The sequence below is a fragment of the Theobroma umbraticum genome, unplaced genomic scaffold (assembly GCF_002168275.2).
Source record: "Theobroma umbraticum cultivar Fairchild unplaced genomic scaffold, ASM216827v3 scaffold_239.1, whole genome shotgun sequence".
NCBI classification, from domain to species: Eukaryota; Viridiplantae; Streptophyta; class Magnoliopsida; order Malvales; family Malvaceae; genus Theobroma; species Theobroma umbraticum.
The window spans coordinates 46,682-59,601 of NW_018397273.1; the positions used below are offsets into that span (position 1 = coordinate 46,682).

Below are 12,920 nucleotides of genomic sequence, written 5' to 3' on the forward strand. Positions count from 1 at the left end.
CCCAAAGTTGTTCATGGATACTGATCAGAGCTTTGTTTGCTAGTACTCCTTTCCAAAAGTTCCAAAATGAAGTATTAATTAGCTTTAATTTTTGAGTTTATATTAAATATATAGTCGGATTTTATAAGAAACTCAAAAGAGTTTATTAATAAATAAATTTAAAAATTAAATAAACACTAATAATTTTAAAAGTATTTGTTTCAAAAGATTTTTAAATTTTTACTTTTGCACATATATAAAGTGACATATTATGATTAAGTGATGGTGTATATGTATTATATACTAATAATATATTAAAATATAAACACCTAAATTTGCTTAAATGATAGAGTTTCAACTTCAATCAATATTCTTAGATTATATGGGACCTTGATATTTTTTCTCAAAATTAATGAATAATGATGCAATTTTATTCTAATTAAATTTCCTTATCAAAACTCTACATATATTTATTTTTGTCATTGTCAACATTATCCTACCATGCTTGCAAAAATCTACTACTAGTACTCAAATTCTCCATTCTTTAAAATACATAGTACTATAAATTTTCTATTTTCTTTTTTTATTGTGACATTATTAAGTTTTAGTTAATTGATGTAAAACATGGTGTTGATTTGGGTTTTTGAATATTTGATACCAGCAAAATTTGTTTTTTTTTCTTCAATGAAAAATATGTAAATCTCTAGAAAAATAATAAACTTAAAAATAATAAATAAATAAATAACACTTGGAATAAAAATATCAAGCCCATCAATTAACCAGTCAAATTAGGATTTGTATTTTTTTAATAAAACTAAAAAGAGAAACGGCGTCGTTTCGTTTCTCTATCTAACCAGATTTGCGGTCCCTGGTCACCTCAATCATATGAACCCTACTCTTGTCCGTTTGTTCAACTCTTCAACCATTTCGGTTTCTCTTTAAAAAAAAAAAAATTAAAAAAAAAGAGAAATCATCAGCTCTGGTAAATCATGGCAACGCTTATTGGAAATCCGCTGATCAAGGCATTGATTGCTCTCTTCTTGATATCGGCAGCCGCCGCCACTGGCGACGCTCCCTTCATCGTCGCTCACAAGAAGGCGTCACTCACCAGACTTAAATCCGGCGCCGAACGCGTCTCCGTCTCCATCGACATCTACAACCAAGGCTTCTCGTGCGTTTCTCTTTCTCCTTTTTTCTTCAATTTTTTTTATAATTTCCTTTAATCCAGATCTAGCACTGATTTCTCCATCGAGGTGAAAATTCTAAATTTTGAATCGATCTGCGATTTTTCATTATGAATTGGAGCTATCCATATTCTCTTAAGCAGCTTACCATATCGTTTTACGCTTTGCATGATAAGCGGCTGATTTGCATGTGTGAGAAAAGACGTAAATTTTATCCGAATGTCATTTGTTTTGTAGTTATGTGGATCTGAGAGAGTTGAGATGAAACTGCAAATCTATTACTTTTAAGAATCGAAGAAAAATTATTAAAAAATTTCATTTCTTTGTAACCCTTTCGCATGCTTAATTATTTTCTGCTATAAAATTTTGCCTATTTCATGGATTTTCTGTTTTCTTTTCTCAATCCATTTAAAGCCCTGATCTAACCGCGTTGACCATGGATGTTTAATTGGAGTTTGATGCTACCGTATGAGCATATACTGCTTGAATATTATTGCTTAAAATTTCTGAAACTTCTGCAGTGGTAATATGAAAGCAGGGCATTGTCCGTTTTCCCCTTTTTTTCCATGTTCATGTGAAGTTTTGTGAGATTTGTCATGCATTTTTGTGTTGTGTGGATATTATCTTACTTGAGGAACAATCTTCTTGAATAAAATTTCAGGACAGCGTATGACGTGAGTCTCGCTGATGATAGCTGGCCTCAAGATGCCTTTGATGTTGTCAGTGGTAACACTTCGCAGTCATGGGAGAGACTTGATGCGTGAGTATTGCCTTTCTGTGAATCTACATCATTTTTTCTTCCCAGATTGAATTAATTAAATTGCAAACTTTATGATCTGCAGTGGTGGTCTTCTATCTCATTCATTTGAATTAGAGGCCAAAAGACAAGGAATGTTCTATGGTGCCCCAGCGGTTATCACTTTCCGCATTCCCACAAAGTCTTCTCTACAGGTTTGAGATCCATAACAGAGTTCTATTTTTCTCCCTTTAAATTAAGGGAAAAATAAATAAGGTGAACAAGCTTTGATGCTCTAATTTGTTGTGTGTTTTTAGGAGGCATATTCAACTCCAATCTTGCCCTTAGATGTCCTTGCGGAGAGACCTCCTGAGAAGAAGTTTGAGTGGGTAAGTTTTTGTTTGGAATGGCAATAACCAATGATCAAGCAATTCAAGTTTTCCCTTGTTTATCTCACGTTACTAAAGCCTTTTTGTTTTTGGTGGAACCTGCTTTGACCGTGACTAAATATTGAAGGCTAAGGTATGAGCATTCATGTTACGTTTGTTAAATTAATCATGCATCTAGAATCTTGATGTATAAGTATTGACCTGCATGCAGAGATTTTAAGATACGCTTGAGGAGTAGATAATATGCATCCCTTCTTTTGCAATATCTTTGCTCTTTGGATAAATTTGTAGTGGTTGATTATTGCCTGTTGGGTACAATTTAAATGGACCCTTGCTGACCCTTCTAGATGTCTTCAAGTTCTTCACAACTTTTTCTCATAGTATGATATGCAATGTTCATCAACTACCTTCATTCCCTTTTGAATTAATGTGAACCTTCTCTCTCTGCAGAGGTTGCTTGCTAAGTATGGCTCTCAAATCTCTGTGATCTCGATTGTGGTTCTTTTCATCTACCTAATCGCCATCCCCTCAAAATCCAGTGCTGCAAAAGCAAGCAAGAAGAAGCGCTAAGTATTGGAGCTGAGAAAAGCCAAATCAATAGCCGGTCTGCACTTACCGCACGAGCCTCTCTTTCTGTTTGCAGTTAAATTAGGTCTTCCCTTTCTTTTTGTAGAACATTTGTTGTCGGAATTTTCTAATTAGATGGCTGTTAAATGAGTTTAGTGCAAGATGAAATCAACTGGTTCGTACTTTCTAGTCATAGACTTGATTGAAACTGGTAATGCTAGAAGTGGAAGAACTAATATATATGCGGTATATGTACAATTGATCTGTGATCGGGTGACAAATTTTGAAATTTAAAATTTATCTTTACCATTTAATGTTGTGAAATATATACTACTGCTTTAGATATCCTGAAGTGACCCAATTCTCATGTTAGGGATGAAAGGTGGCCTCAGGACGGCTTATCCTTAAAACGGTAGCTTGAAGAACCCTAGTTTGTGTAGTCTTCTGTTTCCTTGAGAGTTATGGTTTTAATTATATTCATAACATTTCAATTGAAATTAAATTTATATCCCATTGAAATACTTGAACTAAAATAGTTTTAATTTGCTTATTATGAATTAATATTTTGTTGATACGATGAAGTCATGTCAAGAATTTGTGATAATTCTCACGAAAACTTATGTTGGGTTGTACGAGCAACACAACCTATTGCCTTGCGAAACAAAAGCTCGTAGGCTGACTCTTTCATTGGCCTAGCAGCAAAAGCCAAGATACAAAGAATAAATTGAATGAAAATATAAATAAAATGAATTTCACTTAGAATTATAATTGGTTGAAGAAGATAATCTATTAACCTTTTTGCTTTGATTATTCGATTATTATTATTTTGCCATAGTATGATACGTAATTCATAAAATCTCTTTGATCTGAATTCTATGCAAAGGAAAGAAATTGAAGCATTTAATATTTCTTTTTCTTCTTCTTTAACTTTCTATCATCATCATCATATATATATATATATATATATATATATATATATATATGTGAAAAGCATTATAAGGGGCATTAAACGGCCCACTCATATCTGATTTGGGCAACTAAACTCAAAGGAGAGAGTATTGAGACCAGTGTCCATTCACACTTCCCACTAATAACTTAACATAGTAATTTCTTAAATTACTCTCACTTAAATAATTTTTTATTAAAAATAAATTCTAATTAAATAAATTAATATTTTTCTAATCACACTGCATAATATTTAATTATTTTTATTATAATCGTGTAACTTAATAAAAAGGAGGAGAGTATTTCTCTATAATAAGCTCATCGGTTCATATGCTGAAGCAAATTTGTATAGCAAACTCGTAGAAACAATTTTTTTTAAAAAAAAAATTACAAAGAGCATATTTATTTATCATTTGACAATCTTTATGTATATATTTTAACTAAAACAAGTGAAAATGTCTTTTACTAATGTCAAAACTTCAAGCATACTAGGTATTCTAATTTGACAAAATCACCTTTTCAGCTTCTGCTATGAATTTTCAATGTTTATTTATATACCATTGAAGAAAAAATTGCTTTCATTGATTGCAACAAACCAATCCATACCCGAATTCCTGTCACATATTTGACACAACAAATTAATTGTCTTGATAAAATGTTATGTAACAATTTAACTCTCACAAGATAGTATGATATTCTTGTCTGAAAGCAAACACGCACGAAGATATCAATTGTAGTTACCTAAAATCATGATAGATTATAGTAAGATTATTGTCTTGTCATTAGCAGCAAATATCTATGCCATTCAAAATAACCAGCTAAAAATTTAACATCTTTGTGCATCAATAAAAACAGTACTCATTAAAAAAAAAAGTTAATATCAAAGTGTTGTGTCCAAAATACATTGTCTTCAAACATCAAATAGAAGCCAGCAAAAAAGAAGAAAAGATAACAATATATAGTTAGTGAAATATCACTATAAAATTTGTAATATATAAAAAAATGTTACAAAATTTAAATGAATCGTACCTAGGAAATTTTTTAATCTCAAAAAGTTTTGGCGTTTGAATCATTAACAATGTGATTCAAAATATTGTCATCTACCCATTGTCGAATAAAACCACAAACCATCTTATGCTCAAAAGCCCATTCTTCATCAAATTTAGTTTCGAGTTTTTGAGTAACAAATACCGATAAATATAGCTTTTTTCATAAATAGTAAGTCTTTCATCTTTCCTTTCCACTTGTGATAATTCAAGCCATTCAAATTGATCATTCTACTATAATTAGGCTTTATCTTTCAATCAAGCTAAATCCACAACTAAGGAATCTATGCTGACACTAGTTGTTGGGAAAGAGTATTGATATAGCGAAAGCAACGATACAAAATAAAATTTTTCTTGTTTGAAAGAACTTGTGAGGAGTAAATATTCAACCAATAAAAATATCTCAAACAATAGATATAGTTATGAATGCACAAAATAAAATTATAAGAAAACACAAGATTTTTAACATGAAAAACCCATTCAATGAGAGAGGTAAAACCATGAGACCTAGTCCAAAAATGCAATACATTATAAAATATCAATGAGTACAGCAAAGAGACCAAACAACAATTTATAAAATCTAAATAAAGGGTATCAAAGACTAAAGAAAAGAAAATGCAATCTGATCGTACAGATTGAAGCTCACAATATCAAGAACAACATATTGAAATTTCATCAAAATCAGAAAACAAATTGCCTTTCGATCGATACCACAAAGTAGGCTAAAAATTTTCTCCATATTCATTTATGTCGGCATTTTTTCTCACTTCATCCAAAGAGGGTAGAAGTCTTTTTTTTTATTATTAATTTAAGTTGTGGGCTCCAATTCAGGAGGACCAACAACAATAAGGAATTAGAGTATGCCAATTTGTATTGTTTGGAAAGCTCCTCCAATGCATGGATAGATACACATGTAACAACATTTTTGAAGCAAGGAATGAGAAACTCATGGGGCACATGAATCCTTTCTCTAGAAAGTCTAGCTTTGATATCTTGAAATTGACTTTCAATTGCTTGACAAATTTTATCTTTTACAATATGAAGATCACTAGTAGAAACTTGAAGACACTTTTTCAAATTTGCATGTGCACCCTTAGCTCTTGATGTTACTTGATTCCCAAAGTGAGTATACTTCTCTATCAATCAGTTATAAACTTTTCTTCATAAATGAAGGTATCCTATAGATTTTAACTTTCACTTAGTAAGTGTGGTTGGTTCCAGTCTAAATTGAGTAGTTGACCAAGTATTGAACCATTGATTCTTCATTTGACTAGTCAGGCCACTAAACACACACTAGCTTCCTCGCTCCATTAGTATATAATTTTGCCAACACGTTTTAGGGCATTGTGTTTTGCATCCATTCATGAATACTATCAGAGTCAAGTCTTTAGCCCCTAAAAGTGACCACACTTCCACTCACATAAGTGACACTCATTGAAAGTATCTCATAATTATAATACTTCAACATATACATGTTATGGGTCTATTAAGAACTTTTGTTTAACCTTACCTTACACATTATGGGAATTAAACACTATACACCTTAAGATGGAAAATATAAATTAGTACTTGCAATCATCCACGTGGTGAAATTGTGAGTACCCTAGACTTACAAGTCGACCACAAACATCGAGGTGAGCTCCCATTATTAGAGATTTAGTTGAGAGGCTTGAAACCAAACCCTCTTAAGGTTTTTATTACTAAGTCTTTTTTTGGACCTTTGGTAAACGGATCCACTGAATTTTGACAAAACTTCACATAACTTATAGTGATTATACCTCACTAATTCTTTATCTTATAATTCTATGTCGAAATCCAATATATCGACTCTTTCCATTGTATGCTTGATTATATGCCTTTGGTACTATTGTTTCATTATCACAATATATCAAGATTGGTGCCATTGGTTTAGGCTACAAAGGAATTTCACAGAACAAACATATCAATCATTCCACTTCTTAAGTAGTAGATGCTAAACCTATAAATTCAATTGTTATGGTAGAGTTCGCTTAATAAGATTGTTTCTTAGAACCCCAAGAAACAACACCCCCACCAATTGTAAAATCCAACCAATTGTAGAAGTATGATCTGTTCTAAAAAGCATCAATTTCTTTAGGATTGAGCCTTGGATGTTTTGATTCACATTGTTCTTGTTCATGAGTTGAAACATTGAGGTTTTATGGTTCAAGTGTAGGAGAATCATTTGAACTATTTGCATCTTTCTTTTAAAGAATTTATCAATTATTTTCAACTTACTCATATATACTTTAATCAAACCTAAAAAAAAATTAATGCAGTTAATATCTAATATTCTTATTTTATTTTTATTTAAATTTAAAATACTAAATATAAAACTATAACGCTTAAACTATAACTAGTTAAATACGATATAAAAGATTTCACACAAGGTTAAATATATAAATAGTTAAATAATATAAATAAAAATAAGAAGATAAAAGAAAATTTTACCTCCTTTTAATTTCACACAATAGTGGTGACGTCCTCGTCCTTCATTGTCCAAGCTCACAAGCTCATAAATATCTTTTGAAGAATGAAATGTGTTTCAATGGTACGTTATAGGGAAAGAGTAAAGTAAAAATAAAAAGACAAGAAAGAAAAGAAAGAGAAAAAGAAAGTGAGAGAAAGAGGTGTGGAAAAAATTAAAAATTAGGATAAAGTTGAGTAGGGTTTGTGGGATCATTTTATTTTTTTATTTATATTAATTATTGAATAAAAAAATTATTTTGAGGAGTCATTAAAAAATATAATAAATAAAAATTTTCAAAAATTTTGAAGGAGCCATAGTCTCAAAAATATACTACTTTCCAAAGCCATTAATAAATAATATATAAAATTTTTAAAAATTATGGTGAGGTGATTTTATCCTCCACCCCTGTATATAGCTTGAGAGACTTGGAAAATTCATTGCCATTATTTGTTCTAGGATTTCTAGACTTGGTAATGGCTATTCCATACTTGGGAGAATAGACAAAAAATACTATTATACAAAATTACCTTTTATTAATTTTGAGAATTACCTTTTTATATAAGAAGTAATTTGTTCATTTTCATATTTCTTTCTCTCTCTACCATCTCCCTTTCTCCTTCTTTCTAAATTAAACTAAAATTTTAATATAAATTATGAAAATTAATATTAAAAATTAAACATTTTAATTTTAATTTAATATAAACTATGATATTTCTCAAAAAATATAAACTATAATAATTAATATTTTAATTTAAAAATTAAATTAAATTTTAAATTTTTAGTAATTTAAAATAAAGAATAAAATAAACTAATTGTTTTAATATTTAATTATAAATTATTAATATTTTAAATGAAATATAAATTATTAACTTTCTAAAAATAAAATAAAATAAAAATAAATAATTATATTAAAATTTTAAATAATAATCTGTTAATATTTTAATGAATTATTAAAAATAAATATTTTAAATTAAAAATCAAATATTATAACAAAGGACATTTTTATCTTTTTATCACCTATTCCTTTACTATTCAAAAGTTGCTTTTACCAACCAAATATTGGTATAAGTCATAATAGTCATTCTTACGCTATTCTAGTCTATAAACTAAGCTGCATAATAGTTATTCCTATCTTATTCCATTCTCACAGAATAGCCATTCTATTCCATCTTTAGTTCATTCTGCGAACCAAACATGCCTTTAGTTGTTTTAGAGTTATTTTAATATATTTTAACTTAAATTTGAGTTTCTCTAGCTTTTGTTTTGATTTGTGCTTGATAGGTAAATAAATAAAGGAAATTTGGACCATTCGACCTTTGTTGCAGAAAAAGCCATGCGTCTTGACCTATTTTGGTAATTCACGCATAACTTTCACTCTAGAGGTCCAAATGACTTGACTTTAGAGGCATTAGAAAGTTGACAAATAGGGGTACAGTTCTTTTGTTAATCATTTTGCCTAGTTCGAACAAGATAAAAGAGAAAAATTCATCAAAAGTTTATGGACAGTATGAACCAAATTGAGGAACAATGGATTTTTAATTGGATGAGTTTCTAGATTTAATTCAAATTGATGAGGAGATTGGCAACACGATCTAGTGGAATTCAAGCTGAGCTAGAGGTTTAATTGAAGGAGTTATCATAAGTTAGAAGCTAAATTAATTTAAACTCTTAGTTGGGATAAAGTTTATGTGGTAATAAAAAACTTGGGCTGTTTATTTAAGTCGCTATTCAAGAAGGAAAAAGGGGGTGGGAAAGGGAGAAAACTTTAAGGAAAGAAGAGAGATTCGAGTGATAAGAATTAGAAAAGGAGAGTGAAGATTTCAAATCAAGGACTCAAGATTTGAAGAATTCATTCAAGCTTTAACGAGTTTTCTTGAAACTTCTTCTATTTCTTTTTATTTTTTTAGATTGTTATTTGTCAAGATGATGACTTTTGGCTTTATTTTATAAAGATTATGTTTGACTCTTGTTCTATGAGTAGCTAAATTTCTCATTCTAGGGTTTAGATGTAGTGTTTTTGTTTTACCTAGGATTGCTTTTAAATGATTGATTTGAACTTATTCTTGTTAAGATTTATATATGTCTTAGGGTTTTAATTCTTGTGAATAACTAATCATTATTTGCATGTTGTAGGTGTTATGTGATGGATCGAAGGATGGAACATATCATTAGTTCATTAAGATATTAGACTTAGGGAAAGTGTTCTTAAAAATAAAAACACTCCTTTGTGACATTGTATAATTCATGCATGCTTAAGCTGCGACATGACTGGATGCATAGATTACCATAGAAGTTAATAGGTTTATATTAATGCTTGTGATCACGAAAGTAGACATAGGATTAATATAAATACACGAACTATATCTCAAAAGAGAACATCATATACCTTAAGTGATCTAGTCATTAATCTTAAAAAAATAAGTTAGATCAATCAGTCAAAAGTTAATCATAGGGATTCAATTGATGAAATCTAAATTCTAGAATTGTAATTATTATTGATTAAAGTTTAAGTAATTGATTGTCTTTAATTTGGATTTTGATTAGTTAACCTTATTTAACTTAAATTGAACTTTCTAAATAATATACAAAACCCTAATTTTGGTACTGGATACAAACTCCTCGTGGAAACGATATTTTACTCATTCTATATTATTTGTTCACAATTCGTGCACTTGAGGGATTAGCATAATAGTCACGACTCAATAGGTCGTGACCGATGCAAGGACCCAATAAGCATAACCCACCGAGCTCACACAAGCCTCAAGCATAATACACTTGTATAAGCCTTCATAAGGGTACTCAATCGATGGATAAACATTTACTTCCATTTCACATCCTTATGTTCAAAACATTTGCAGATTGCACAACTACGTGCTATAAACATCCAACAAAGTGTTCAGACATGACATATACGAAAATCATATCATATTCACCAACTCATGGCTAAGTCATAATACACAAAGAACTACAGGCATATCCCATAACCCACACACATAAATATATACATATGGTCAAATGACCAAAGCAACCTGACAACCAATGACCAGCGAAGTGACTCTGGGTGGAGAAGTAACTATTAAATGCCATGGTCTCGAACCTACCAAAAGGTGTATGAGGATCCCCTTAAAAGTATCGATGATCCAGCTAGCTTTGAATCTGAAAACATGCAAGTTAAAAACAATGAGCAAAACTTAGTGAGAGATGTTTGAAGATAACAAGCAATTAGCAAGAGAAAGTTGATAAACAATGCCCTTGCATCTTTGAAACCATGCAAGTTTTCCTATTTACATCTTTAAAACCATAAAGTTTTCCTATTCAAATCTATGATGCATATCAATATTTCACTTTAAAACTGTCATGTCAACCAAAAACCCTCCATTTCATACACAATTGAGTGTGAAATACAAATGGGAAAACATTCCCATCTAACTACTAGCCATAAGGCATCATTTGCCAAAGAACAAAGCACAAATATCGATACTCTTACAAGAAGTATCAATACAATTAATCTAAAATACCCTTAAAATTATCTTGATGAATAAGTATTGATATATTTCCCAATGTATCAATACTTCATTCAAAAAGCAATAGAGTTTTGCAGTTTCCAGGTGCAAAAGGCTATGTACAGTATATCATTTAAGGCTTAAACTTACCAACACATTCTCTAGTGCTCAAACCTCAATTAAACTCACTCACATGCTTATAAACACCATGGAGCACACTAAACAACAATATCAACTAAGAACACAATCAAACTTACTAATCCACTTAGGATTCACAACATCAACTTACAAATTTGCAATTAACTAGTTATAAATGCTACTGTAGAACTTTAATAGCCATAGAATAGTGATATTTCCTCCTCATTATCAAGGGAAATTGCATACTACCATGGGACTTCTCAACCATGAGATAGTGATATTTCACCCTCATTATTAAGGGAATCATATATTAATGTGGGACTTCTCAACCACAGGATAGGGATATTTCCCCTTCATTATTAAGGGAATTGTATATTACTATGGGCTTTCTCAACAATGGGATAGTGATTTTTTGTCCTTACTATCTAGGGAGCTCATTGTATAGTGACATTTCCCACGCACTATCTAGGGACACAACATCACGGTCCAATGCATGTAGCCACTAACCTCAAGTTATATCTCATGTGGTATCCTTTTCAACATATGGCTAGCACCATTTTCCCTTTACTAGCTAGGGATGTACCTTAAACCACATAATTTATCATAAACAATCATTATTAAATATTCATATGACCGTGTAGCCTCATCCACCATGCCATTCAATGTGCTTGTCATATCAACATAACTCATGTCTCACAATTTCGTAGCATATGAATTTCATTTATCAGTTCATTTGCACATGTAGCATCATATCATATATTCATAAGCTTCAACACATTCAGTTCATACCTTAGCACAATTATACATACACATATCATACCATTCATAAACACTCATCTCATCAAGTTGATACGATAAATCAATTACACACACATAAACATCAAGTGTGGCAATACACAATGCTTGTTCCCATGCATGTTTTGAAAAACATTTGAGCACAATCATACTTAAAGCTTGTCATGTATTCTTCCAAAATGTTTGAATGCATAATTACTCACCTAATGGCTACCTAAACACTAGCTCAACCAACAATAGTTAAACTAGTTATTCAAGCTCCTTAGCTATAAGACTTGGAGCTCCAAATGCAATCTTGCATTAAATCAATGTATATCAATAAATAACATACTCAATTTCTCTATACACTACAGCCCATTTTCACCCAACACCTTTTTTGTACATTTTACCCACATTTCAACTTTATCTCAACGTAGATATTCTTCCATCTACAGAATCCACATCAATTTTTAGCTTAGATTCAAATTGTACTTTCTTTAGTGAGCTCGCCTCAAGAGATCATTCAACACAACAACCTTCTCATCTAGGCAGAAATTCACAAATCTCTCAATAAAAGTCATAACTAAGAAAGTCAATTAATAAATCTAGATGAAATGTGTTTATACTTACCTTAATCGGGTTAGATTTCCACTTGGATCCACCTTTAGACTTATTTTGGAGTTTAAATGGGAGAGGGAAGCTAAGGGAGTCTCAAGTTGAAGGGAACATAATCAAAGTGCTCAACTCGAGGCCTTCTATATTTTTTGCACTATTGCATGCAAGTATCTATACATTTAGTAATGTATCGATACTTGCCTACCCAACATTCTTATTTTACAACATATGGACATCCAAGTATCAATACTTGTTTCTTAAGTATTAATACTTTTCACACAGAATGCTCCTCAAGGCATTCTGTCTTATAAGTAGTGGTAGAATTATTCCTAGTATTTCAGCATTTTGAGTTAGAGAAGTAAATAAAACAGTACTAGTAGGAGTGATCCAAGAAATTCAATCGATACATTATCTGCAAGTATCAATACTTTTCACACAAAATGCTTCCTAAGGCCTTATGTCCAATAAGTATCGATAAATGTTCTTGATGTATTGATACTTTTTCAACAAAACATAACTTTCTTACAAACATTAAACATTTTGACTTCATTTCCCC

At 30.8% G+C, this 12,920-nt stretch overlaps 1 protein-coding gene across 1 annotated transcript; it reads left to right on the top strand.

The window, feature by feature from the left end:
- Positions 1 to 872: 872 nt before the first annotated feature.
- On the top strand, positions 873 to 3,169 carry LOC110426908 (translocon-associated protein beta (TRAPB) family protein). Its single transcript, XM_089785388.1, has 5 exons — positions 873 to 1,150; positions 1,825 to 1,923; positions 2,006 to 2,114; positions 2,217 to 2,288; positions 2,739 to 3,169. Exons 1-5 carry the CDS (start codon positions 969 to 971, stop codon positions 2,856 to 2,858), a joined length of 582 nt encoding a protein of 193 aa, XP_089641514.1. The 5' UTR covers positions 873 to 968; the 3' UTR covers positions 2,859 to 3,169.
- Positions 3,170 to 12,920: the final 9,751 nt, after the last annotated feature.

What these genes read in the sequence shown, in the direction of transcription:
- LOC110426908 (XM_089785388.1), top strand. Translation starts at nt 969, where the DNA reads ATGGCAACGCTTATTGGAAATCCGCTGATCAAGGCATTGATTGCTCTC. An exon ending in CCACAAAGTCTTCTCTACAG is followed by an intron (nt 2,115 to 2,216) that starts GTTTGAGATCCA and finishes GTGTGTTTTTAG; the next exon opens with GAGGCATATTCAACTCCAAT. An exon ending in CTGAGAAGAAGTTTGAGTGG is followed by an intron (nt 2,289 to 2,738) that starts GTAAGTTTTTGT and finishes CTCTCTCTGCAG; the next exon opens with AGGTTGCTTGCTAAGTATGG.